At 42.6% G+C, this 25,052-nt stretch overlaps 1 protein-coding gene across 1 annotated transcript in view; it reads left to right on the forward strand.

Annotated features, from left to right (window-relative positions):
• The first annotated feature begins 4,225 nt into the window (after positions 1 to 4,225).
• Positions 4,226 to 25,052, forward strand: part of lama1 (laminin, alpha 1) — a 73,338-nt gene continuing 52,511 nt past the window's right edge. The window contains exons 1-16 of the mRNA XM_050056406.1: positions 4,226 to 4,455; positions 8,946 to 9,116; positions 9,469 to 9,581; positions 11,308 to 11,359; positions 11,482 to 11,672; positions 11,979 to 12,158; positions 12,377 to 12,466; positions 12,625 to 12,742; positions 13,262 to 13,440; positions 13,805 to 13,898; positions 14,093 to 14,250; positions 14,888 to 15,028; positions 15,136 to 15,291; positions 15,372 to 15,473; positions 15,583 to 15,797; positions 23,130 to 23,325. Of these exons, the coding sequence (XP_049912363.1) occupies positions 4,401 to 4,455; positions 8,946 to 9,116; positions 9,469 to 9,581; positions 11,308 to 11,359; positions 11,482 to 11,672; positions 11,979 to 12,158; positions 12,377 to 12,466; positions 12,625 to 12,742; positions 13,262 to 13,440; positions 13,805 to 13,898; positions 14,093 to 14,250; positions 14,888 to 15,028; positions 15,136 to 15,291; positions 15,372 to 15,473; positions 15,583 to 15,797; positions 23,130 to 23,325 (2,211 nt within the window). The 5' untranslated portion in view covers positions 4,226 to 4,400. The remainder of the gene's footprint in view (positions 4,456 to 8,945; positions 9,117 to 9,468; positions 9,582 to 11,307; positions 11,360 to 11,481; positions 11,673 to 11,978; positions 12,159 to 12,376; positions 12,467 to 12,624; positions 12,743 to 13,261; positions 13,441 to 13,804; positions 13,899 to 14,092; positions 14,251 to 14,887; positions 15,029 to 15,135; positions 15,292 to 15,371; positions 15,474 to 15,582; positions 15,798 to 23,129; positions 23,326 to 25,052) is intronic.

Consider the following 25,052-nt stretch of genomic DNA (forward strand, 5'->3'; position numbering starts at 1 on the left):
AACCCTAACCCTGACCCTGACCCTGACCCTAAACCCCCTGACCCCTGACCCTGACCCTGACCCTGAGCCCCTAACCCACGCCCTGCTCTGTAAATACGTACATATGCTGGCTTAGTCAAGTCACAGCTGCTCAGATTTTCCTGAATGTGCAGAACACAACAGCACTGTAAAGAAGCCACCAACATGATGTTTGCTGCTTTTCCCACCAGGGGGGTGTTGCAGGTCCTTATGTACAGTCCTCAAGACATTTCTACAGACTAAGCCCCATATAGTTGATTCTCTACTTCCTTTTATAACCAATTACTCTCCCACTACATTTCAATTTCTCAACGCACTTAAAAACCCTTTAAATCCGGCGGGAGCACCCGCGATCCCATTTGCATATTGATTTTTGAATACCGGTTGAATTGCAACCAGATAAGATAGACCAATAATTCTATTTGCATTTAAAACCGAAGGACTTACTCTAACTTACCATGAATTCATCATGTCCCAGAGTGCTGTTTCCTTGCACTCACAGGTTTGTAGAAGAACAGTGAAGAGCGCTAAAAACAAAATCATTATAATCCTCATCGCGGGTATTCACAGCACTTCCTATTTGGACTAAACGTCATCACATTGTGAGCATGAACTGTCACATTATTTTCTTGTGTGTCTTTCTCGCAACACTACCCATGGCAAAAAGGACTGACATCATTTCCGGGGAAATTCCTCTCTTTCTTCCGCGGTAAATATTTCTCTCAGCTTGCAGTCACACACTCGCTCTCGCTCTCATTTTGTATTTTAATCTTTCACAACAACGCTTAGACACACACACACTCACCACACACTCACACACATATATTTATGGAACCGCAACAACCCCGACGCACGAAACGGCTTTTCTCCCCGCGCGAAGCTTTCGACCTAATTACAGCGTCGGATGAAGATACAGTCCACTCATCTGGTCCAGATTCTGCCGACAGTGGAGATGACGCCGACCTCATCCAACAGACAGATCCCTCCTATGGCATGTATGTATATATTCATTAAATATTGTTTGTTTTTGAGTTAAAATAAACTAAAGAAAATCTACATGTAACACAACTGAAAGCATTTTCTACTGAATACGCACCATTATTGTATTACTCTCATGTTGAACACATCTAACACACTGTGTAACATCTGTATGCAAACTTGACGATAATAACGGAAAGGAAGTGGGGGAGTCTCCTCGCCCTGCACCCCGGAGGGAGGCAGACGGGGAGGAAGGAGTCGGCCTCCAACAAACAGAGGCTCCTGGCCAGAAACACTCCCTGGTGATGCAGCTGGCTGGAGAACCGAATAGGAGCCTGACATCTTGCCACATCCCCTACCACATTTTCTGCCCAAAAGGAGGCCAAGTGTGCAGCCACCTCTATCACAGTATGTGGACAATCCCTCTCCATCTGAGCTGTTCAGGATGTACTTTGACCGGGCTGCCATCGAAACACTGTGTGCCAACACCAATAAAAATGCAGCAAAAATATTGTTCATCGTGCACAGCAACTGTCACAACACCTATCACAGCTCCCCTGGTGCTATTGAAAAGTAATTTTTGACTTTGAACTTTGGTTGTTCTATTGTAAATAGTTTATTTTGATCTACATGTTGTAGTATTTGCTAATTGTGCACAATGTGCACTTAACTTTCGTTTTCGTCACATTTTATAAAAATGAGTGTATCTCAAAAATTAACTTATGAAAACACTCAAGATCAATTTTCTGTGGTTTGAAAGGATTTTGTGCAACTTTTTTACATTTACAATTTTGAGGGATACTGCCATGATATTTCTGTATTTAGAAAAATATGTGTACAACCAAAAACGATTTTCAATTTTTTAGTGGTTTATTGCACTTTTTAGCAATTTCTTTCATTAGTATGGACATATGTCCACACATATTATTAAAATGTCGAATTTAAGGGTTGTATTCATGTATAGCATATTAAAATACTCCAAAAAAATGGCCCTACAGCAGCTAAAATTGTGAAGATATGCTCTGGCGGACTTCTTCTATGGTAGGTCATCAAGGAATTGTTACAGGATCATAGACTCATTACTGCGTATAGCAAAAAAACAAACTTATAGCAACTTCTGGTCGAAGCCAAACTTACACCATTATGTTACTCTAGGCCCAAGGCACACAAAGAATTTTTTCAGAGCCTCACATGTGTTCACAATCCATATAATTCTGATGTTTTTCCCACACAGAAAAATTGTACTGTTCATTATAAGAACTGTCTTTATTTGATTCTGTGCAGTGTGGGATACAATATGTTGGTGAAACAGGCAACTCCATTCTTGTTAGGTGCACACAACACAGACACAATTTTTGTAGGAGGAAAGACACACACATTCCTCTAGTCAAACACTTTTGCTCATGATTAGGCTTCACTCACAACCACGATCCTAGAGTGCAACCCCCAGTGGTCAACAGCACACCTCAGAAGAATTCCATATGGCCTTACTGTGGCATGAGGGGCCCCTGACTTGCGGACAGTTTAATGGCCAGTGCATTTGGATGATGTTGCCTTACGGCGGCATTATCTCATTTCAGAATCCCTAACCCTAAACCCTATAAAACACAAAACAATCGAAAAATGTCAGTAGATGTAACATATAAACATACTGTACAATTAAATGTAGTTCAGTAGTTGAGGGATGCATGTACCACCTGTTGTTTTGCCAGAAAATTCTCAATATTGATGCAATTGTTGAGCGTGACAGAGTCCATGATTTACCACATGGTCTGTAACTGTGGCTCTAATCTCATCACAGTCCACTGCTCTTGGTCTTCCTCTCCTTCTTCTTCTTCTCTCACTGCCACTCTTCTCTCTTCACCAATCTGTCCTCTTTGATCCATGTCTCCAAAACACAAAATTCAGAATCCATCGCCTTTTATCTGCTTACTATAGTGACGAGGCCTGACACAGGTCACCTGGGTGGGTTTTTAGCTGCAAACTGCACTCAGCTGTGTTTGGAATTATTATTTCATTTTATTGTCAATATTTGTATATTATTTTCTATAGATTTCAATGTGGCTGCAGCAGAAATGCACATTAATTTTCCATCATTCTGTTTTGATTGTGTTTTTAATTGTTTTGAACAAAGTGTGTTAGCAATTGAAAAAATGTGCTTTAAAAGTCTAGTGCTTTCCACGTGGTGAACTCTGACTGAGGAAAGACTTCATGAATATTGGTAACTGTGGTCACTGAATGCATTTTGTGTGAAAGCAATGAAAAGTGATTCACAGTTTGCTGCTGACTGTGTGAAGAGCTTTGACTATGTGACTTTCATTTGCTTGTTAGCAATTCAACAAAAAACTGAAGTTTGACTAACAGAGCCCCCCCCCCCCAGATGGTAGAGCCCCCACCCCCAACCCCCTTTTTACTGAGACAATAGCTTGATGTGAGTGAATGAATAAACAGAGTTAAAGGAGCAGGAGTTAACCCTTCACACACCCTCACATGACTCTGTTTGATAACTCCACACAGGGACTTCTGTCCTCTGTTATCTGACACATATCTTCTATGACTCCATCAGTGTCTCAAAGGGACTTCTGTTATCTGACACTCTCTCCAGCAGCGGCTCAGTCTCAGTGTTTCTGCTGATTGGATCATTGATCAGTGATTGATCACTAATAATCGGACCTGGACGTCTGTGCTGATAAAACTTTTACTCTCTGTTACTGGTTTTCAAAGCACAGGGCTGACCTGGGTCAATTTTGAGACACTTCAACTCTGCAGATTAACCTGAACTGTTCCTTTAACTCCACCCTCACTCTGATGACACGTTCAGGTCAAATATGACAGACATGTTTGTTTGTAAAGGGTGAAATCCATCAATCAGTTCATTCATTCATTAAGTCATATTCACTCCACTTTGTGCATGTATAGGTCCTATTTGTGCATGTGTGTGTCTTTCGGACCTGTGTGTAATTGACAAGCAAGAGTGAAAACATTGAATTTCCCCTCAGGGAGATTAATGAAATAAATGAACTAAGCTAAACATGTTACCTGCCACTGTGTCCAACTCTTCTGCCATACCCCCACCCCCACATCACCAGGTCCTCCCCACCCAACACAACCAGGTCCTCTCTACCCCCACATCTCCAGGTCCTTTCTACCCCCATAGCACCAGATCAGATGGTACGGTCCACCCCCAACACCCCCCCAACTGAGCTGAATGAATGAGACTCAGGGACACAGTCTCTGTGGCAACACATTCCTCTGCACTGCATTTACTCAGCCAGTTCACTCTAAGAGCCACTGAGACCAGTTAGACTCCAGTTAATCTTCAGTTAGAAACCAGTTAGACTCCAGTTAAACTTGACTTACACTCCAGTTAGAGACAAGTTAGAGTCCAGTGTGAGTGTGCAGAGATGAAGTTGCTGTTGCTGTTGTTGCTGATGGAGCGAGTTGCAGCTCAGCAAAGAGGTGAGAAACTTTCTCTTCACTTTGGGTTTATTTCACTGACTTGTGTGGTTTCCTGACTTGTTTCCTGACTCGTATCCTGACTTCTTTCCTGACTCGTGTTTTTTCCTGACTTGTTTCCTGACTCGTGTTGTTAATAGATCACTTTGTTCAGTTTGCATCACAGAGTCACAAACTCTTCTGTTTATTATCAGTAAACTGATTCTGAGCTCAGCAATAATTTAACTGATCAGTTTGTCTGTTTCTGATAAATCAATCATAAATGTTTTTATCTTACAAACTAAAATATCAATGATCTTCAGTAAGATTATGAAATTAAATTACAGTGTTATTTTGTTTTATTTTTATTTATTGATGAAAAATCACAGGTGTAAAACAAAAATCATGTTTACATTCATGAATGTTCAATTATTTTATTTTCACAAGGTCCAGTCTTGTCTCTGTCAGCTGTTAGCTCTGTTAGTTGTTACCATTGTTAGCTCCTTTAGCATTGTTAGCTCTGTTAGCATTGTTAGCTCTGTTAGCTGTTAGCACAACAGAGTTCCTCCTCCACCTCTGTCTGACAAAAAACTTCATGGACTTGACCCACACACAGATTTTTGTTTTCAGCATACAGATTGTTTAAAGACCTTGAACATGTGAGTCAAGACAGAAACAACAGTCCTGGCTTCATTTGTTTAGTCTGACTGTCTTTCTACTGCAGTAGAGTCTGTTTCTACTGTCTCTTTTTCTACTGTCTCTGTCTCTCTACTGTCTCTTTTTCTACTGTCTCTGTCTCTCTACTGTCTGTTTCTACTGTCTCTGTCTCTGTTTCTACTGTCTCTGTCTCTGTTTCTACTGTCTCTGTCTGTCTCTACTGTCTCAGTCTGTTTCTACTGTCTCTACAGTCTCTGTCTCTGTCTGTTTCTACTGTCTCTGTCTGTCTCTACTGTCTCAGTCTGTTTCTACAGTCTCTGTCTGTCTCTGTCTGTTTCTACTGTCTCAGTCTGTTTCTACAGTCTCTGTCTGTCTCTGTCTGTTTCCACGGTCTCTGTCTGTCTTTACTGTTTCTGTCTGTTTCTACTGTCTGTCGTCTGTCTGTCTGTTTCCACTGTCTCTGTCTGTCTCTACTATCTCTATCTCTTTCTAGAGTCTATCTGTCAGTCTGTCTGTCTGTTTCTACTACTCTTACTCAGAGGTGGCGCTAAAGAGCCACTATAACATCCTGTCTTCACATGTTTACACAGAACCAAACAACAGCAACATCATCATGTCTTTGCAGTGTGTGATGTCACACAGCATGATGACATCACAGAATCAAAACAGGCGTGACATGTTACACAATAGCGTTGGCCTCTAGTGTGACATACAATATACATGACAGCAGCTCTTTCTAAACAATAACAATGACATCACGTGTCAACAACAATCATTTACTGTCCCTGTAATATGGCGGCTGATCTCGTCCTCTGCTCGGAGGGTAAGAAGCTCCTGGAGCTCATTGTTTGAGTTAGCTGCTAACAGCTACAGTTCTTTTTTTCAGTTAGCCACTTACAGCTGCTGTTTTTCTTTTCTGAGTTAGCTGCTAACTGCTAACGACTGTTCTTCTTCTTTGAGTTAGCTGCTAATGGCTAACAGCTGCTGTTCTTCTTCTTTGAGTTAGCCACTAACAGCTGCTGTTCCTCTTCTCTGAGTTAGCTGCTAACTGCAAGCAGCTACTGTTCTTCTTTGAGTTAGCTGCAGACTGCCAACAGCTGATTGAAAATCTCCCATTGTGGGTCACACACATAACATGACTTCAAAATCTCCCACCTTGTCGATGATTCACCCTACCGAATGTCCCTTCATACAGATGTCGTTTCATGTCACTACGTCTACTGTCAGGACAGACGACTCTGTTCCCTCAGTCTGTGATCAGAGCGACAAAAAACTGACACCAGTGTGTGTGTGTGTGTGTGTGTGTGTGTGTGCTGGTAATTGTGATGAGGAGCTTCAGACGGACCGTCTGTGTGTCCTGCTGTGAAACAACGACTCTGTGTGTGTGTATTATAATTAGTGTTAACAATCATACTCCGCCCTCTTCCTCTACCCACAATTCAAACAAAAACCCTAAAACCCCCACAGAGCTGTGTGAGGGGGTAGGGGTCAGAGGCCAATCTGACACACACACACACACACACACACACACACACACACACACACACACACCGCAAACCCCAGTGTCCATGTGGACAGTGTCACACTGTGACACAAATTATTTTCACATGACAACTGATTAAAGGCATGAAAGAGACAGACACACAGCAACAGAGACACTGAGACAGACAGAGACAGGGACACAGACAGACACAGAGGCACACAGAGACACTGAGACAGAGACAAAGACCACCTAGTCAATGTTATCACACCTCCACACCTGATCACACACAACAGTAATTAACAGTCGTTAGTGTGTGTGTGTCTTTACTTTTTAGGTGAAAATGAAAAAAAAAGATTTAAACAATGTAAAAACTCGGAAAAACTTTTTGCTGAATATACAGAAAAGAAACTTCATGTTAACAACTTTTAGTTTAAAACAATGTGGAAAAAAAACCTCACAAAACTTAAAAAAAAAATTAGAAAAAACTTTTTGGACAAACAACAGTTGAAAAAAAAATTGTTTTAAATGTTTCAAAAAGTGTTTTAAAAGTTCTGTTAATAAAATGACACCATTCAGAATCACATTCACATATCACTCATTCATTCACTCACTTATTCACGCATTCAATTAATCATTGTTGGTGAAGATTCTCAGTCATCCAGCTCATGGTCATCATAAGTGCTGTGAGAACTAACTGGTAACTCTGCAGCAGTCAGATACACTAACAGGTCCAGTTGTCTAAAATACAGCCCATATGAACATTCATTCATTCACTCGCTCACTCATTCACTCACTCACTCACTTATTATCTCATTTATTTTATTATTATTTCTGGTTACTTAAGGATGCTAACAGTTGATGGTGTAATGCTAACAGTTAGCAGTGTGATGTTACGTATCACTTGACGGTGTGATACTAACAGTCTGATGCTAACAGTTAGCTGATGCTTAAAGGCGATGGTGTGATGCTTTTAGTTTATGGTGTGATACTAACAGTTAGCAGTGTGATACAGTTAGCAGTGTGATCCTAACACTTGACGGTGTCATGCTAACAATTGATGGTGTGACACTAACAGTCTGATGCTAACAGTTAGCAGTGTGATTCTTAAAAGCGATGGTGTGATTCTTATAGTTTATCATGTGATACTAACAGCAGTGTGATACTAACAGTTAGCAGTGTCATGCTAACAATTGATGGTGTGACGCTAACAGTCGATGGTGTGATGCTAACCGTTAGCACTGTGATGCTAACACTTGATGGTATGATGCTAGCACTTAGTAAGTAAGTAAACTTTTATATATATAGCACCCTTCATAGTACGCGTACACAGAGTGCTTAACAATGCAAACAATGAGACCACAGTTCAATAGGTCACAATAAACGTGCAACTGAAATTTCTAGAAAAAACATACACACAGGCATATAGCAATGCAAGGTCAGTGCATGTAGAAGCATAAAATACATAAATAGATAAAAATAACAATAGAACATGATCACATGGCACTGCAAAGCCAGAGGAAATGAGGTAGACAAGCTGAGAGACAACAGAAAGCGGCAAATAAAACAATAGATACGGCCTAACACTCGCTAGTCTGTACAGGTGAGTCTTTAACTGACCCTTGAAACTATTTACTGACAGGGCAGATCTCAGACCCAGGGGGAGTGCATTCCAAAGCCTAGGGGCCACTGCCCCAAAGGACCGGTCCCCCTTTGTCTTTAGCCTGGTCCGAAGCACTGACAGGAGGCCAAGGTCAGATGATCTCAAGGACCGGCTGGGGGTGTGGTGGTGAATGAGGTCGCAGATGTAACTGGGGGCTTGGCCGTGAATGGCTTTGAAAGTCAGCAGCAGCACCTTGTACTGGATTCTGAACGGGATGGGTAGCCAGTGCAAGGAGGCGAGTATGGGTGTAATATGGCAAGACTTTTTTGACCTAGTAAGTAATCTGGCAGCTGCATTCGATGGTCACTTGATGACACTTGATGACACTTGATGGTGTGATGCTAACAGTTAGCAGTGTGATGCTAACACTTTCAATTTCAATTCAATTTTATTTATAAAGCCCAATATCACAAATAACAATCTGCCTGAAAGGGTTTTACAGCATACGACATCCCTCTGTCCTTTGGACCCTCACATTCATTTATATTATTTGTTCTGGTTACTTAAGAATACTAACAGTTAGCAGTGAAATGCTAACAGTTAATGGTGTTTCAGGATGCATACAATTACTAGTGTGATGCTAACAGTAAGCAGTGTGATGCTACTCTAACACTTGATAGTGTGATGCTAACAGTCAGCAGTGTCATGCTAACACTTGATGGTGTGATGCTAACAGTCAATGGTGTGATGCTTAAAGTTAGTGGTGTGTTTCAGGTCTGTTCCCGGCCATCTTTAATTTGGCCAGTAACGCAAAGATCAGCAGTAACGCAACATGTGGAGATCCAGAACCTGAAGTTTACTGTAAACTGGTGGAACATGTTCCAGGACAGCCAATTAAGAACCCTCACTGCGCCAGATGTGACGCCGACTCTATCCTGTCCAAAGGTACAGAACCACAACCACATGGTGACTCTGAGTGTACACATACTGAGAATATATATATACACATATGTATGTACATATATATAAATATATACACATAGAGAAAGTATATACACAATGAGAATATATACATACACATAAAGTATATATACACACAGATAGACTATACATACACACAGAGACAGAGTATTGTGTTTACTGTACTGTATATTTATTGTTGGCTGTACGTTGTATTACTACACTTTGTGTTGCTGTGTCTTTTGTATCTTAAAAGACACATTATCACTCAGCATATTAATACTCAGCACTTTGCAACAGTATAGTAGAATTAATAGTGTCTGTATGTTTTCTTCAGAACGCCATCCGATCACCAACGCCATCGATGGGACGAATCGGTGGTGGCAGAGTCCGAGTATCAAGAACGGACGAGACTTCCACTGGACTACTATAACTCTGGATCTCAAACAGGTAACATGTGTTTATGTACACAGAGTAACAGTCCAGATGTTGACTTAAACACCGTAATCACCTGTTCAATATAGCTGACATAGAGTCTGACGGAGAAACTTCCACAAATTTAGCAGCCAAAGATTTTAAAATGTTTTCAGACAAAATCCTAAATATAGAGTGACATGCAGACATGACACGTTAGCTTCTTGTGCACCAATGGGGCCCCATGTCATGCAGTAGGTGCCCTTTTTTTCCTTTTCTACCCTGCCCTTCAAACATCCTGACTCCGTCACTGATTGCGCACATGAAAAAATGCAGTCAGTGAGGTTTGTTTTAAATGGGAGTTACAACACAAATTTTGCTCAAATATTACTCCGAGGTTTCTTACAGTAGTGCTAGAGGCCAGAGCAATGCCATCTAGAGAAACTATGTCATCAGATAAAGAGTCTCTGAGTTGTTTGGGGCCAAGAACAATAACTTCAGTTTTGTCTGAATTTAACATCAGGAAATTGGTGCTCATCCAGGTTTTTATGTCTTTAAGGGAGTTATGGAGTTAAAGAAGATTTAAACCAGCTTAGTGCAGAACCTTTTAGGCCAATTAAGTGATCCAGTTTCTGCAGTAGAATTTGATGGTCAATAGTGTCAAACGCCGCACTAAGATCTAATAAAACAAGTACAGACACGAGTCCTTCGTCTGAAGCAATCGGAAGGTTTGTTAATTTGTAATTTTAACTAGTGCTGTCTCAGTGCTATCATGCACTCTAAATCCTGACTGAAATTCCTCNAGGACAGGAGGTCATGAATTTTGCCTCTAATAGTTAGAATTTTGTCATTAAAAAGCTCATAAAATCATTACTGCTAAGGGCTAAAAGAATACAAGGCTCAGTAGAGCTGTGACTCTCAGTCAGCCTGGCTACAGCGCTGAAAAGAAACCTGGGGTTTTTCTTATTTTCTTCAAATAATGCTGAGTAATAGTTTGCTCTGGCATTGCGGAGGCCCCTCTTATAAGTTTTGAAACTCTCTGCCCAGACCGAGCGAGATTCTTCCAGTTTGGTTAATCGCCAGTTCCTTTCAAATTTTCACAATATTTGTTTTAATTTTTGGGTTTGAGAGTTATACCAAGGAGTGAACTTTCTTTGCTTTGTTAACTTCTTTTAAAGAGGACCTACAGAGTCGAGTATTGTTCGCAGCAAGCCTACGGTGCTAACAAGGCTAATAACATGCAAACAACATCTAAGATTAGCAAGAAAGTCATTAAAGAGAGGAGAGTTATGAGTGCTTAAACAGAACTAGTTTGGGTTAAGACGTGAAGTAGATGTTAAGCAACTGAAGTGAGGAAAAACAGAAAACAAGCTAGTAGGAGTTAGAGCAGCACAGAGACGCTATCAAAGAAACACCAACAATGACACTACAGGCTTACCGCAATACGTCAGCACCTCCTGCTTATTAAACCAATACTCATTTTTGGATGTTTACCACAGAAACCATGAACATTCATTCAGTACTAAGAGACAGACATCTGTACTCTGCTGGCTCCTGATGTCCAGATAAGTGCCCACCCCTGATTATTCATGTCCTCGGACGAGAAGAGTAAAATCAGGTTTCCGTCAGACATGAATCCCAAGTGTGGATGTCTATAGGGACCGTCATCAAACATACTCTCGTCTTCCTGCTCACTGTTGGTAGGTATGTTTGTTCTTATTAGTCCCTTAGAACACAGGTAAACTATTTTTTTTCTGTTCAGATCTTTCAGGTCGCTTACATCATCATCAAGGCAGCAAACTCTCCTCGACCAGGTGAGACTGTCTGTTTGTCTGTCTATCTGTCTTGTCTCTCTGACTGTCTGTGTGTCACTGTGTCAACACTGAACAGATATCAGACAGTGACATCATCACCTGTCTGTCCGTCTGTCTTTCAGGTAACTGGATCCTGGAGCGCTCTCTGGACGGTGTGACCTTTGACCCCTGGCAGTTTTATGCCATCAGTGACTCAGAGTGTTTGACTCGTTACAACATGGCGCCGAGACTCGGACCGCCGACCTACAAGGGCGACACTGAGGTCATTTGTACGTCCTTCTACTCCAGACTGGACCCACTGGAACACGGAGAGGTGAGACAAGCTGTCTGTCTCTGTCTCAATGACTTGTCTCTGTGTCTCTGACCTGTCTCTGTCTCTGTATCTGTCTCTCTGCCTCACTGACCTGTCTCTGTCTCCGTACCTGTCTCTTTGACTCACTGACCTGTCTCTGTCTCTACCTGTCTCTGTCTCACTGACCTGTAACTGTCTCTCTACCTGTCTCTGTCTCACTGACCTGTCTCTGTCTCTCTACGTATCTCTGTCTCACTGACCTGTAACTTTCTCACTGACCTGTCTCTGTACCTGTCTCTGTCTCACTGACCTGTCTCTGTCTCTCAGATCCACACCTCTCTGATTAACGGACGACCCGGAGCCGATGATTTGACTTCTGACCTCCTGAACTTTACATCAGCTCGTTACATCAGACTGAGGCTTCAGCGAATCAGAACGCTCAATGCTGATCTGATGACGCTGAGCGCCCACGACCCCCGAGACATCGACCCCATTGTCAGCCGGAGGGTGAGACAGTCTGCCAGAGTAACAGACAATTCCCACTGTTGTAGATGAGGTCACATGTGAGGTCACATGATCAACAAGTTATTATCTAATCATTCATATGAAAATGACACGTTATTATTAATTTATTTGAGAATTGTTTATTTTTCTATAAACAAGTTGTTGTTTAATGTTTGTTTATTGTTATTTGATTGTTTTGTGTTTGATGTTGTTTCTCTCAGTATTATTACTCAATCAAAGACGTCTCTGTCGGCGGCATGTGTATCTGTTATGGCCACGCCCAGAGCTGCCCACTGGACCCTGTCACCAAGGTAACATCATACACCTGTCCACCTGTTTACCTGTCCACCTGTTTATCTGTCCACCAGTTTACCTGTCCATCTGTTTATCTGTCCACCTGTTTATCTGTCCATCTGCTGACGAAAAACTGTGTGTGTGTGTGTGTGTGTGTGCGTGCGTGCTTGAACAGAAGTTGCAGTGTGTATGCGAACACAACACCTGTGGAGAGAACTGTGATCAGTGTTGCCCTGGTTACCACCAGCAGCCATGGCAACCAGGAACCGTCTCCGAGGGAAACACTTGTGAAAGTATGAGACCCGTCTTTCTCTCACCTGTCTGTCTCCCACCTGTCTGTCTCTCACCTCTGTCTTTCTTCCACGTGTCTGTCTTTCTCCCACCTGTCTCTCACCAATCTCCAACCTGTCTGTCTCCCACATGTCTCTCACCTGTCTGTCTCCCACTTATCTATCTCCCACCTGTCTGTCTCCCACCTGTCTGTCTCCCACCTGTCTATCTCTCACCTGTCTGTCTTTCACCTGTCTATCTCTCACCTGTCTTTCTCCCACCTGTCTGTATCTAACCTGTCTCTCAGCTGTCTGTCTTTGACCTTTCTGGCTCTCACCTGTCTGTATCTAACCTGTTTCTCACCTGTCTCCCACATGTCTATCTCTCACCTGTCTGTCTTCCACCTGTCTATCTCTCACCTGTCTGTCTCCCACCTGTCTGTATCTAACCTGTCTCTCACCTATCTCCCACCTGTCTATCTTTCACCTGTCTGTGTTTCACCTTTTTCTCACCTGTCTATCTCCCACCTGTCTGTCTCTCAGAGTGTAACTGTCACAACAAAGCCGACGACTGTTTCTACAATCAGACCGTCTCTGAACTCTCTCTGAGTTTAAACATTCACGGCGTTCATGAGGGAGGCGGAGTCTGTATCGATTGTCAACAAAACACCGCTGGGATCAACTGTGAGACCTGTGCCGCTGGATACTACAGACCTGCCGAGGTACTGACACGTACTGTAAATAATACTGCAGACCTGCTGAGGAACTGACACGTACTGTACATAATACTACAGACCTGCCGAGGTACTGACACGTACTGTAAATAATCCTACAGACCTGCTGAGGTACTGACACAAACTGTAAATAATACTACAGACGTGACGAGGTACTGACACGTACTGTAAATAATACTACAGACCTGCTGAGGTACTGACACATACTGTAAATAATACTACAGACCTGCTGAGGTACTGACACATACTGTAAATAATACTACAGACGTGACGAGGTACTGACACGTACTGTAAATAATACTACAGTCCTGCCTTTTCCATTTGTTCCATTTATTTATTTATTTGTGTGTAGGTGTCTCCAGATGCAGACTCTCCCTGTGTCCAGTGTAACTGTGACCTGAGAGGATCACAGTCTTCAGTTTGCACCTCAGACGACACACAGACAGGTCACCTTCATTATTCTTACTCATCATCACTGTTGTTGTTTTTATTGATTGTTGTTGTTTATGTTGTGACTGTTGTTGTTTTGATTGTGGCCGTTGTTGTGTCATCAGTAAAGGTGAACTGTCGCTCCGTGTGTGTGTGTGTGTGTGTGTGTGTGTGTGTGTGTGTGTGTGTGTGTGTGCGTGCGTGCGTACAGGTATGTCTGCAGGTCAGTGTGTGTGTAAGGAGGGTTTTACAGGTCGACAGTGTGATCGCTGTGCGTTTGGATTCAGAGATTTTCCTCTCTGTGTTCGATGTGAGTGCAACCTGTCTGGCAGCACCAATACCGACCCCTGCAGCCCCTGCACCTGCAAGGTAAACCCTGTGACATCATACTGTACACACTGTACCAGGGTCACCTACCACTGTCACCTGACCTGTGTCCCTCCAAACTGAACAAAATGTACTTTGAAAACAAGCCTGTTGACATTTAACCCTCCAGCTTCAGTCCTCACCTCTCACCTGTTCTGACACCTCCCCTGTTTTATGATCTGTCACCTGTTCTCTGACACCTCCCCTGTTTTATGACTTGTCACCTGTTCTCTGACACCTCACCTGTTCTCTGACACCTCACCTGTCCTCTGACCTCTCACCTGTTTTATGACCTGTCACCTGTTCTCCGACGTCTCACCTGTTCTCTGATGTCCTAAGGACAGAGGGATGTTGTATGCTGTAAAGCCCTGTGAGGCAAATTGTGATTTCTGATATTGGGCTTTATAAATAAAATTGATTGATTGATATCTCACCTGTTCTTTGACCTTTCACCCATTCTCTGACCTCTCACTTGTTCTCTGACCTCTCACCTGTTCCATGACCTCTCACCTATTCTCTGATGTCTCACCTGTTCTTTGACCACTCACCTGCTCTGACGTCTCACCTGTTCTCTGACCTCTCACCTGTTCTCTGAACTCTCGCCTTTTTTATGACCTGTCACCTGTTCTCTACTCCTCAGGAAAACGTGATGGGCGCTCACTGCGATCTGTGTAAACCAGGTTTCTACAACCTTCAGGAGAGAAATCTGCTCGGTTGCACTGACTGTTTCTGCTTCGGTGTGTCTGATGTCTGTGAGAGCTCCTCCTGGGCCACAGCTCAGGTAAAACAGACACACCTTTACACATAAACACGCCCCTGTGCTCAGGTAACATCGCTTCATATTGTATTTGTATTACAGAATATATTTTGTTTCATTTTCTCTTACAGGTGCTTCATACAGATGCTTGGCTCCGCCCCTCTCAGTCCCCCAACACACCACCTGTTCTCCACGGCAACGACGTCCCCATCCCCAACAACTCTTCTGGCCACACCCACCAACACGTGCTGTCTTGGTCAGCGCCCAACAGTTTCCTCGGAAACAAGGTCAGCTACCACTTCCATATGTGGTCATTATTCCATCACTCAGTAAACGGCAACTAGTCTGTCTCTATCTGTCCATCTAGCTGGTGTCCTACGGAGGTTTCCTGAACTACTCAGTGATTTATGACATCCCATTGGACAATGAAGACCATTCTCTCCCCGCCCACTCTGACATCATCATTGAGGTTAGGTTCAGTATTTAGTAAGATTAGAGTTTTCAGTAAGTTTATGTCTAAATGTGACATCACAGCATCTCCAAGGACTCAACTGATTGTTTCTTTCCCTCATCTCCAGGGAAACGGTAGAGTTCTTCGTCTCTCACCTCCTCTCCTCCTCTTCCTCTCTGAGCTGTCTGTGCGCTCAGTTGCTTTGATAATGACCCCGCAGCAATTTGTAGACATTCAGACAGGTTTTCACATTACCCGCGACGACCTGCTGTCAGTCCTGGCTGATGTGACATCACTGACGGTCAGACTTCACCTTAACGCCTCTGCTGATGGGCCGATACGGTAAGAGCAAAGTAATCTGATTATATTTAATGAAATCAGTTATGTGGGTTCAGAAAGAGCACTTTGAGGACCTCCACAGAGGTCACAGGTCACCAGGTGTGGAGGAGGTTCACCCTTAGACGCTGAAGGCTTTGGACTTTGTTGGGCTGTCTTGGACGTGAAGTTCATGGAAAGTTTCTGTGGATCAGAGTGGTGGTTCACATCTTTAAAGATAGGACTGTGGGCTGAGATCAAACTTCAGGGTGTCACAGTGCTCAGCCTTCCTGAGAAAGATTCTGTCAGGCCGCTGAAAAGTTCTGACTCTGAGTATTTATTCAATCAATCAATCAATTTTATTTATAAAGCCCAATATCACAAATCACAATTTGCCTCACAGGGCTTTACAGCATACGATATCCCTCTGTCCTTAGGACCCTCGCAGCTGATCAGGAAAAACTCCCCAAAAAACCATTTAACGGGGAAAAAACAGTAGAAACCTCAGGAAGAGCAACTGAGGAGGGATCCCTCTTCCAGGACGGACAGACGTGCAATAGATGTCGTACAGAACAGATCAACATGATAAATTAACAGTAATCCATATGACACAATGAGACAGAAAGAGAGAGACAGAGAGAGAGAGAGAGACAGAGAGACAGAGAGACAGAGATGCAGGACAGACGCATATCTGATAGTGTACATATGTGACAATAATCATATGTGTATAATAACAGTAGAAGTGTGACTGATGATGGCAGCAGCAGCAGGAGGCATCTGGCAGGACCACGGCAGCAGCACAACCACACACGTCACACTATCCAGGAACCGCTGCAATATGAGTTAATCTGAGAGACAATGGAGCACAAAGCCTCCAGAGAAGAAGCCAAGTTAGTGACATGCAGTATGGCCGAGTTAGAAAGATGCAGTAATAGGACATGAGAGAGAGAGAGAGAAAGAGAGGAGAGAAGGTGCCCGGTGTATAATAGGGGGTCCCCCGGCAGACTAGGCCTAAGTCAGCCTAACTAGGGGCTGGTACAGGGCAAGCCTGAGCCAGCCCTAACTATAAGCTTTATCAAAGAGGAAAGTCTTAAGTCTAGTCTTAAATGTGGAGACGGTGTCTGCCTCCCGGACCGTAACAGGAAGATGATTCCACAGGAGAGGACCCTGATAGCTGAAGGCTCTGGCTCCTGATCTACTTTTGGAGACTTTAGGGACCACGAGTAACCCTGCGTTCTCAGAGCGCAGTGTTCTGGTGGGATAATATGGCACTATGAGCTCTCTAAGATATGACGGAGGCTGACCAGAGTTTTTCCTTATCCACTGTGAGGGTCCTAAGGACAGAGGGATGTCGTATGCTGTAAAGCCCTGTGAGGCAAATTGTGATTTGTGATATTGGGCTTTATAAATAAAATTGATTGATTGATTGACCATTTAGAGCTTTATAAGTTAACAGTAGGATTTTAAATTCAATTCTGGATTTTACACGGAGCCAGTGCAGAGAAGCTAAAACAGGAGAAATTTGATCTCGTTTCTTAGTTCCTGTTAGTACACGTGCTGCTGCATTCTGAATTAGCTGGAGAGTTTTTAAGGACTTACTAGAGCTACCTGATAATAGAGAGTTACAGTAATCCAGCCTTGAGGTAACAAAAGCGTGGACCAATTTTTCTGCATCTTTTCGGGTCAGGATAGGCCTAATTTTCGCAAAATTATGCAGATGAAAAAATGCAGTCTGTGAGGTTTGTTTTAAATGAGAAATAAAAGACAAATCTTGATCGAATATTACTCCAAGGTTTCTTAAGGTAGCGCTAGAGGCCTGAGCAATGCCATCTAGAGAAACTATGTCATCAGATAAAGAGTCTCTGAGTTGTTTGGGGCCAAGAACAATAACTTCAGTTTTGTCTGAATAAGGACATTGGTGCTCATCCAGGTTTTTATGTAGGAGTACTATGGGAGTACTGAAGGAGTAATGTGGGAGTACTGCCAGAGTACTGTGGGAGTATTGAAGGAGTACTGTGTCAGCACTGTGGGAGCACTGTGAGAGTACTGTGGGAGCACTGTGGAGTACTGTGGGAGCACTGTTGGGTACTGTGGGAGCACTGCAGGAGTACTGTGGGAGTACTGTGGAAGCACTATAGATGTACTGTGAGAGTACTGTGGGAGCACTTTGGGAGTACTGTAGGAGTACTGTAAGAGTACTGTGGGAGTACTGTAAGAGTACTGTGGGAGTACTGTGAGAGTATTGAAGGAGTGCTGTAGGAGTAATGTGGGAGTATTGAAGGAATACTGTTGGACTACTGTTGGAGTACTGTAGGAGTACTGTGGGAGTATTAACGGAGTACAGTGGGAGTACTGCGGGAGTACTGTCGGAGCACTATAGGAGTACTGTGGGAGCACTTTGGGAGTACTGTAGGAGTACTGTCTGAGCATTGTGAGAGTACTGTGGGAGTATTGTGGAGTACTGTGGGAGCACTATGGAGTACTGTGGGAGCACTGTGGGAGCAGCTTGGGAGTACTGTGGGAGCACTTTGGGAATACTGTAGCAGTACTGTGGGAGTACTGTAGGAATACTGTGAGAGTATTGAAGTAGTACTGTAGGAGTACTGTGGAAGTACTGTAAAGGTTCTGTTGGAGTACTGTGAGAGTACTGTGGGAGTACTGTGAAAGTACTGTAGGAGTTCTGTGAGAACACTGTGGGAGTACTGTGATAGTACTGTAGGAGTACTGAGGGAGTATTGAAATCAGATCAGAGATCTCAATCAGAGTAATTAAAAGACAGTGTTTTTATTGAAGTATTGGATTGTCTGGGGCCCTATCTGGTTTCTATTTTTAACAGTTGTCTGGCTTCCGGCTGTGTCCCTGATTATTTTAACATCGATTGTGTCCAATCAATTTCCAATCAAAGAAGCCAGGTCTGCACAGCAGTCTCCTAGACAATTATCGTCCAATCTCGAAATTGCCTTTCATTTCCAAATGTCTAGAAAAAGTTATTGCCAAACAATTCCTTGTCACACTGGAAAACAATAATATATTTGTAACATTTCATTCTGGTTTCCAGCACAATTATAGCAGAGAGACAACACTTTTAAAGGTGACAAATAATTTGTTAAATTATGATGATGCTGGGCCTTGTTCCATTCTTGTGTTGCTGGATTTAAGCTCTGCATTTGATACTGTTGATCATGACATCATCTTAAATAGACTTACAAATTGAGTGGGTATAAATGGGACAGCTTTAAATTGGTTTTCTTCTTTTCTCTCAGATAGAACATTTTGTGTTTCCATTAATAATTATAGATCTTCGTTCCCCCATGTTAATTATGGTGTGCATCAAGGGTCAGTTCTTGGTCCTATCCTGTTTTCTTTGTATATGATTCCTTTGGATGAGATCATTCGTAGGCATGGTGTTTCTTTTCATTGTTACGCTGATGACACTCAGTTGTACCTGCCTGTCAGGCCTGCAGATGTAAATGTACAAGTATGAGTTCTCTACAGGCTAGTATTAAGGATCTGAGTGATTGGATGTCAAAATACTTCCTTCAGCTCAACTCAAACAAAACAGAACTCCTTGTCATTGGTCCCCAACAGATGACCAATCCAATACTGCCCTCTTGTGGCTTATTTGTACAATTAATTAAGCCTGTTACTAAAAATCTTGGGATCATTTTTGACAGTAAATTAAAATTTGAGCAGCATGTAACCAAACTTGTTCAGTCCTGTTTTTATCAGCGTAGAAATAGTTCAAGAATAAGACCAATTTTAAGTGATAAAAATGCAGAAACAATTATGCATGCTTTTATGTCCTCTCACCTTGATTATTGCAACAGCCTTTTTAGTCCTTTAAATAAAAAAAACCTTGGCACGACTACAGAGTGTCCAGAACTCAGCTGCTAGGCTTTTAACAGGATCAAGGAAGTACGAGCACATCACTGGCATCTTTACAGTGCCTTCCTGTTTCCTTCAGAATTGATTTTAAAATTTTATTGATCACTTTTAAAACTCTCAATGGCCTGGCTCCAGGTTACATTTTAGATCTTTTAACCCCTTATGAACCTGTGCGCACCTTAAGATCCTCGGACAAAGGTCCTCTGTCTATTCCAGAGTCTCGGCTGATAACCAGAGGGGACAAAGCTTTTGCTGTCAGGGCCCGAGGCTCTTGAATGACCTACCCAAGGAATTAAGACTGTCTGAGTCAGTGTCCATATTTAAGTCTCGTCTGAAGACTTATTTTTATTGTAAAGCTTATCCTGATTTTTACTGTAAAGCTTATTCTGATTTTTATTGTAAAGCTTATCCTGATTTTGTTTAAAACCTGTCTTGTTTATACATATGTTTTATTACTCTTCTTTTATATGCCTTGTTTTGTTTGAATTTTTGACTCTGCTTTTATTGTAAAGCACTCTGTACTTTGTTTGAAAGGTGCAACTTAAATAAATGTATTACCATTATTAGTATTATTATTATTATTATTATTATTATTATTATTATTATTACTGTGAGAGTACTGTGGGAGTACTGTGAGAGTAAGATAAGATAAGATGATAAGATGAACTTTATTGTCCCACAAGTGGGAATTTTTTCCTGGGCTTGTTCGCCCATGCTTCAGCCACAAAAAGCATTCAGTTCCATAAGAACATACATACAGACATCTTACAACAGAAAATGAGAAGCTAGAAAAAGTGCCTCACACATGCAGTATCACAAAGGAATAAAAAAGAAACTGTACTGTGGGAGCACTGTGGGAGTACTGTGGGAGTATTGTAGGAGTACTGTAGTAGTACTGTGACAGTATTGTAGGAGTACTGTGGGAGTACTGGAGGGGTACTGTGAGAGTCTTGTAGGATTATGTGGGAGTACTGTAGGAGTACTGTGAGAGTATTGTAAAAGTACTGTGAGAGTACTGTGAGAGGACTGTGGGGGTACTGAGGGAATACTGTGGGAGTTCTGTGAGAGTACTGTGAGAGCACTGTTATAATACTGTAGGAGTACTGAAGGAGTACTGTGAGAGGATTGTAGGAGTACTGTGGGAGTACTGTAGGAGTACTGAGAGAGTATTCTAAAAGTACTGTGAGAGTACTGTAGGAGAACTGGGAGAGCACTGTGGGAGTACTGTGGGAGTACTGTGAGAGTACTGAGGGAGTACTGTGGGAGTACTGTGAGAGTACTGTAGGAGTTCTGTGAGAGTACTGTGACAGTATTGTAGGAGTACTGTGGGAGTACTGGAGGAGTACGATGAGAGTCTTGTAGGATTATGTGGGAGTACTGTAGGAGTACTGTGAGAGGACTGTGGGGGTACTGAGGGAATACTGTGAGAGTACTGTAGGAGTTCTGTGAGAGTACTGTGACAGTATTGTAGGAGTACTGTGGGAGTACTGGAGGAGTACTGTAAGAGTCTTGTGGGATTATGTGGGAGTACTGTAGGAGTTCTGTGAGAGTACTGTGGGAGCACTGTGATAATACTGTAGGAGTACTGAAGGAGTACTGTGAGACGATTGAAGGAGTACTGTGGGAGAACCGGGAGAGCACTGTGGGAGTACTGAGGGAGTACTGTGTAGTATTGTGGGAGCACTGTGGAGTACTGTGGGACTAATGTAACTATGGGTCATTCAGTCCTTGTTTAATCTGAGTGAGACCTTCATCTGTATTCTCTTCAGGAACATGTTCTCAATTTGTGTTAATAATGATGATGATGATGATGATGATGGTGATGATGAAGATGATGGTGATGGTGATCATAATGAAACTAACAGGTAAAACCCTCTCTGTGAGACAGTGGCTTACGACACTACTTACTATCCACCTACAATGCGGTCTTGGGATCCCTCCCCAGACGACTTTACACCCATTCACCCCTGGTCCCACCTGACTCTAACGACTCACATGGTGGCCAGGTGGGTCAACAACTCACATTGTGACCTTATCGACTCTGAAACTAAGAGCTCACGTGACCCCTACGACTCTGCAAGGGTTATAGCCTGCAACTTCGTACCAGTCATTTAGAACTGAAGAAGCTTCTTGGATGAGAGGTGAAACGTCTAAAAGAAACGCAAGCAAGTGCAGTTGCCTATGCTATTAGCACTTACGATTATTAAGGAGTAAAAACTATCAACAAGTAAAACTGTTAATGAGTAAAGATTTCTAATGAATAAAAACTTAACGATGAAAAACTTTTAACAAGTAAAAACTGTTAATGAGTAAAAACTGTTAACAAGTAAAAACTGGTAACGATTAAAAACTAGTAACATTAAAAAAAACTGTTGAGTGAAACCTTACTGAGTAAAACGTTAATGATTAAAATCTGTTAATGTGTAAAAAGTGCTAACAATTGAAAACTGTTATGGAAAAAAACTGTTCACGATAAAAAACTTAACGATTAAAAACTGTTAAAACGTTAAAAACTGTAAGATTAGGACCTGGTACCCCCCCCCCCCCCCTCCCCAAAAAGAAAAAGAGTAAAAACTTTTCGATTAAAAAGATGAGTGAAACTGTTAACAACTAAAAGGATAAAGAGCAAAACTATTAACGAGTAAAAACTGTTGAAGACTAAAATTGTTAACGATTGAAAACTGTTATCGACTAAAACTTTTAACAAGTAAAAACTGTTAACAATGTGGTCAAGAAGGCCCACCAATGTCTTTACTTTCTAAGGAAATTAAAGCATGCTGGCCTTGGTTCCCTTGTCCTTGTTGCATTCTACAGATGTGCAGGGGAAAGTGTCCTGACACAGACCATTACCGTATGGTATGGCAAGTGCACAGCAGCGGACAAGGAAGTTCTGCAGCGGGTGGTGAAATCCGCTGAGAGGATCACAGGCTGCAAATTTGCACCCATCAGAGACATTTATGTCAGCTGCTAAAAGACCAGGGCCTTTAACTTCATCGAGGACCCAACACACCCTGCACGTAACCTGTTCATACCACTGCCTTCTGGCAGAAGGCTGAGCAGTATTAAAGCAAGGACCTCACACCTCAGATCCAGTCTCTTTCCTGAGGCAGTCAGACTTATGAACAATACATAGCCCACAAGCCCAGCCGACTATACTATACTGCATGAATTGACTGTCACTCCCTTATTTATCCTTTAACTATGTGTTTTTAACTTATTGGCTCTTTGTCCCTCCTGCTAACAATTAAAAACTGGGCTAACCCTAACCCTAACGATTCCAAACTGTTAATGAGTAAATACTGTGAACGAGTAAAAACTGTTCATATGTAAAAACTGTTAACGAGTAAAAACTGTTAATTAAAAACTTGTGTAATAAAACTTTTAACGATTAAAAACTGTTAATGAGTAAAAACTGTTAAACTGGAAAATGCTACTGCTGTCAGATAAACTAATGTCTGTCCTTCTGTCTTTCAGCCTCAGCACAGTGTCTCTGGATGTTACTGACTCTGGGTCAGTTTCTGGCATTCAGGCAATTTCTGTGGAGACATGTGAATGTCCGTGGGGTTACAGTGGCACTTCCTGTGAGGTCAGTGTCAAGTTCAATCAATCAGTTCAATCAATTTTATTTATAAAGCCCAATATCACAAATCACAATTTGCCTCACAGGGCTTTACAGCATACGACATCCCTCTGTCCTTATGACCCTCACAGCTGATCAGGAAAAACTCCCCAAAAAACCCTTTAACGGGGAAAAAATGGTAGAAAGCTCAGGAAGAGCAACTGAGGAGGGATCCCTCTTCCGGGACGGACAGACGTGCAATAGATGTCGTACAGAACAGATCAACATGATAAATTAACAGTAATCCGTATGACACAATGAAACAGAAAGAGAGAGAGAGAGAGAGAGAGAGAGACAGAGACAGAGACAGAGAGAGAGACAGAGAGAGATGCAGGACAGACGGTAATGACAGTAGCTTACAACAACATTAATGAAAGTAATAATATTATAATTAAAATTCTGGTTATTGTGGTACAATATGTTGAAAGTATATATTAATATCTGATAGTATACATGTGTGACAATGATCATATGTGTATAATAACAGTAGAAGTAGAATAGAATAGAATATCTTTATTGTCATTGTAACAGGTACAACGAAATTTCAGTGCAGTCCTTGACAGTGCAAAATGAGCTAATAAATAAATAGTAAAAAAAAAAAAAAAGAGAGAAGACAAGGAACACATAAAAACAATATAAGAACACTTGGGGACGGTATCATAAAGTGCATATAAAGTGTATAACCAGTTATACGGAAGTGCATGTGTTTTGTCAGTCACTCAATGTCCAGCGGTATTTAATGTAACAATGGCTGTGGGGTAAAAACTGTTTTTAAGTCTATTTGTGCGTGTTCTGATAACCCTGTGACGTCTGCCCGATGGAAGCAGTTCAAACAGATTGTGTCTGGGATGTGATGAGTCCTGTGATATGGCGAGGGCCTTCCTGCAGCGCGTTCTTCTGTGCCACTGTGCAGCTAGCAAACCAAACACAGAGGCAGTACATCAGGATACTCTCGATCGAGCAACGATAGAAGGACACCAGCAGCTTCTGAGGGATGTTGTGCTCTTTAGAATCCTCAGGAAATACAGTCGTTGCTGGGCCTTCTTCACCAGCTCTGCTGTGTTTGTGCCCCATGACAAATTGTCTGTGATGTGGACTCCCAGGAAACGAAAGACTGAGACCCTCTCCACACACTCTCCCCTGATGTGCAGAGGCTGGATATCCGATTTTTCTTCCTGAAGTCCACAATTAGCTCCTTGGTTTTAGATGTGTTCAGGAGCAGGTTGTTATCCTGACACCACGCCGTCAAGTGCTCCACCTGGGCCCGGTAGGCAGACTCGTCTCCTCCCGAGATGAGCCCCACCACGGTGGTGTCGTCCGCGAACTTGACTATGGTGTTGCTGTGGTGTGTGGGAGGGCAGCCATGTGTGTAAAGGGTATAGAGCAGGGGGCTCAGCACATTAGTATGACTAATGATAACAGCAGCAGCAGGGGGCATCTGGCAGGACCACGGCAGCAGCACAACCACACACGTCACACTATCCAGGCACCGCTGCAATACGAGTTAACACTGAGAGACAGTGGAGCACAAAGGCTCCAGAGAAGAAGCCGAGTTAGTGACATGCAGTATGGCCGAGTTAGTGACATGCAGTACAGCTGAGTTAGCAAGATGCAGTAACAGGACATGAGAGAGAGAGAGAGAGAGAGAGAGAGAGAGAGAAGGAGAGAAGGTGCCCGGTGGATTATAGGAGGTCCCCCAGCAGACTACGCCTAAGTCAGCCTAACTAGGGGCTGGTACAGGGCAAGCCTGAGCCAGCCCTAACTATAAGCTTTATCAA

The sequence above is a fragment of the Epinephelus moara genome, chromosome 11, assembly GCF_006386435.1.
Source record: "Epinephelus moara isolate mb chromosome 11, YSFRI_EMoa_1.0, whole genome shotgun sequence".
NCBI classification, from domain to species: Eukaryota; Metazoa; Chordata; class Actinopteri; order Perciformes; family Serranidae; genus Epinephelus; species Epinephelus moara.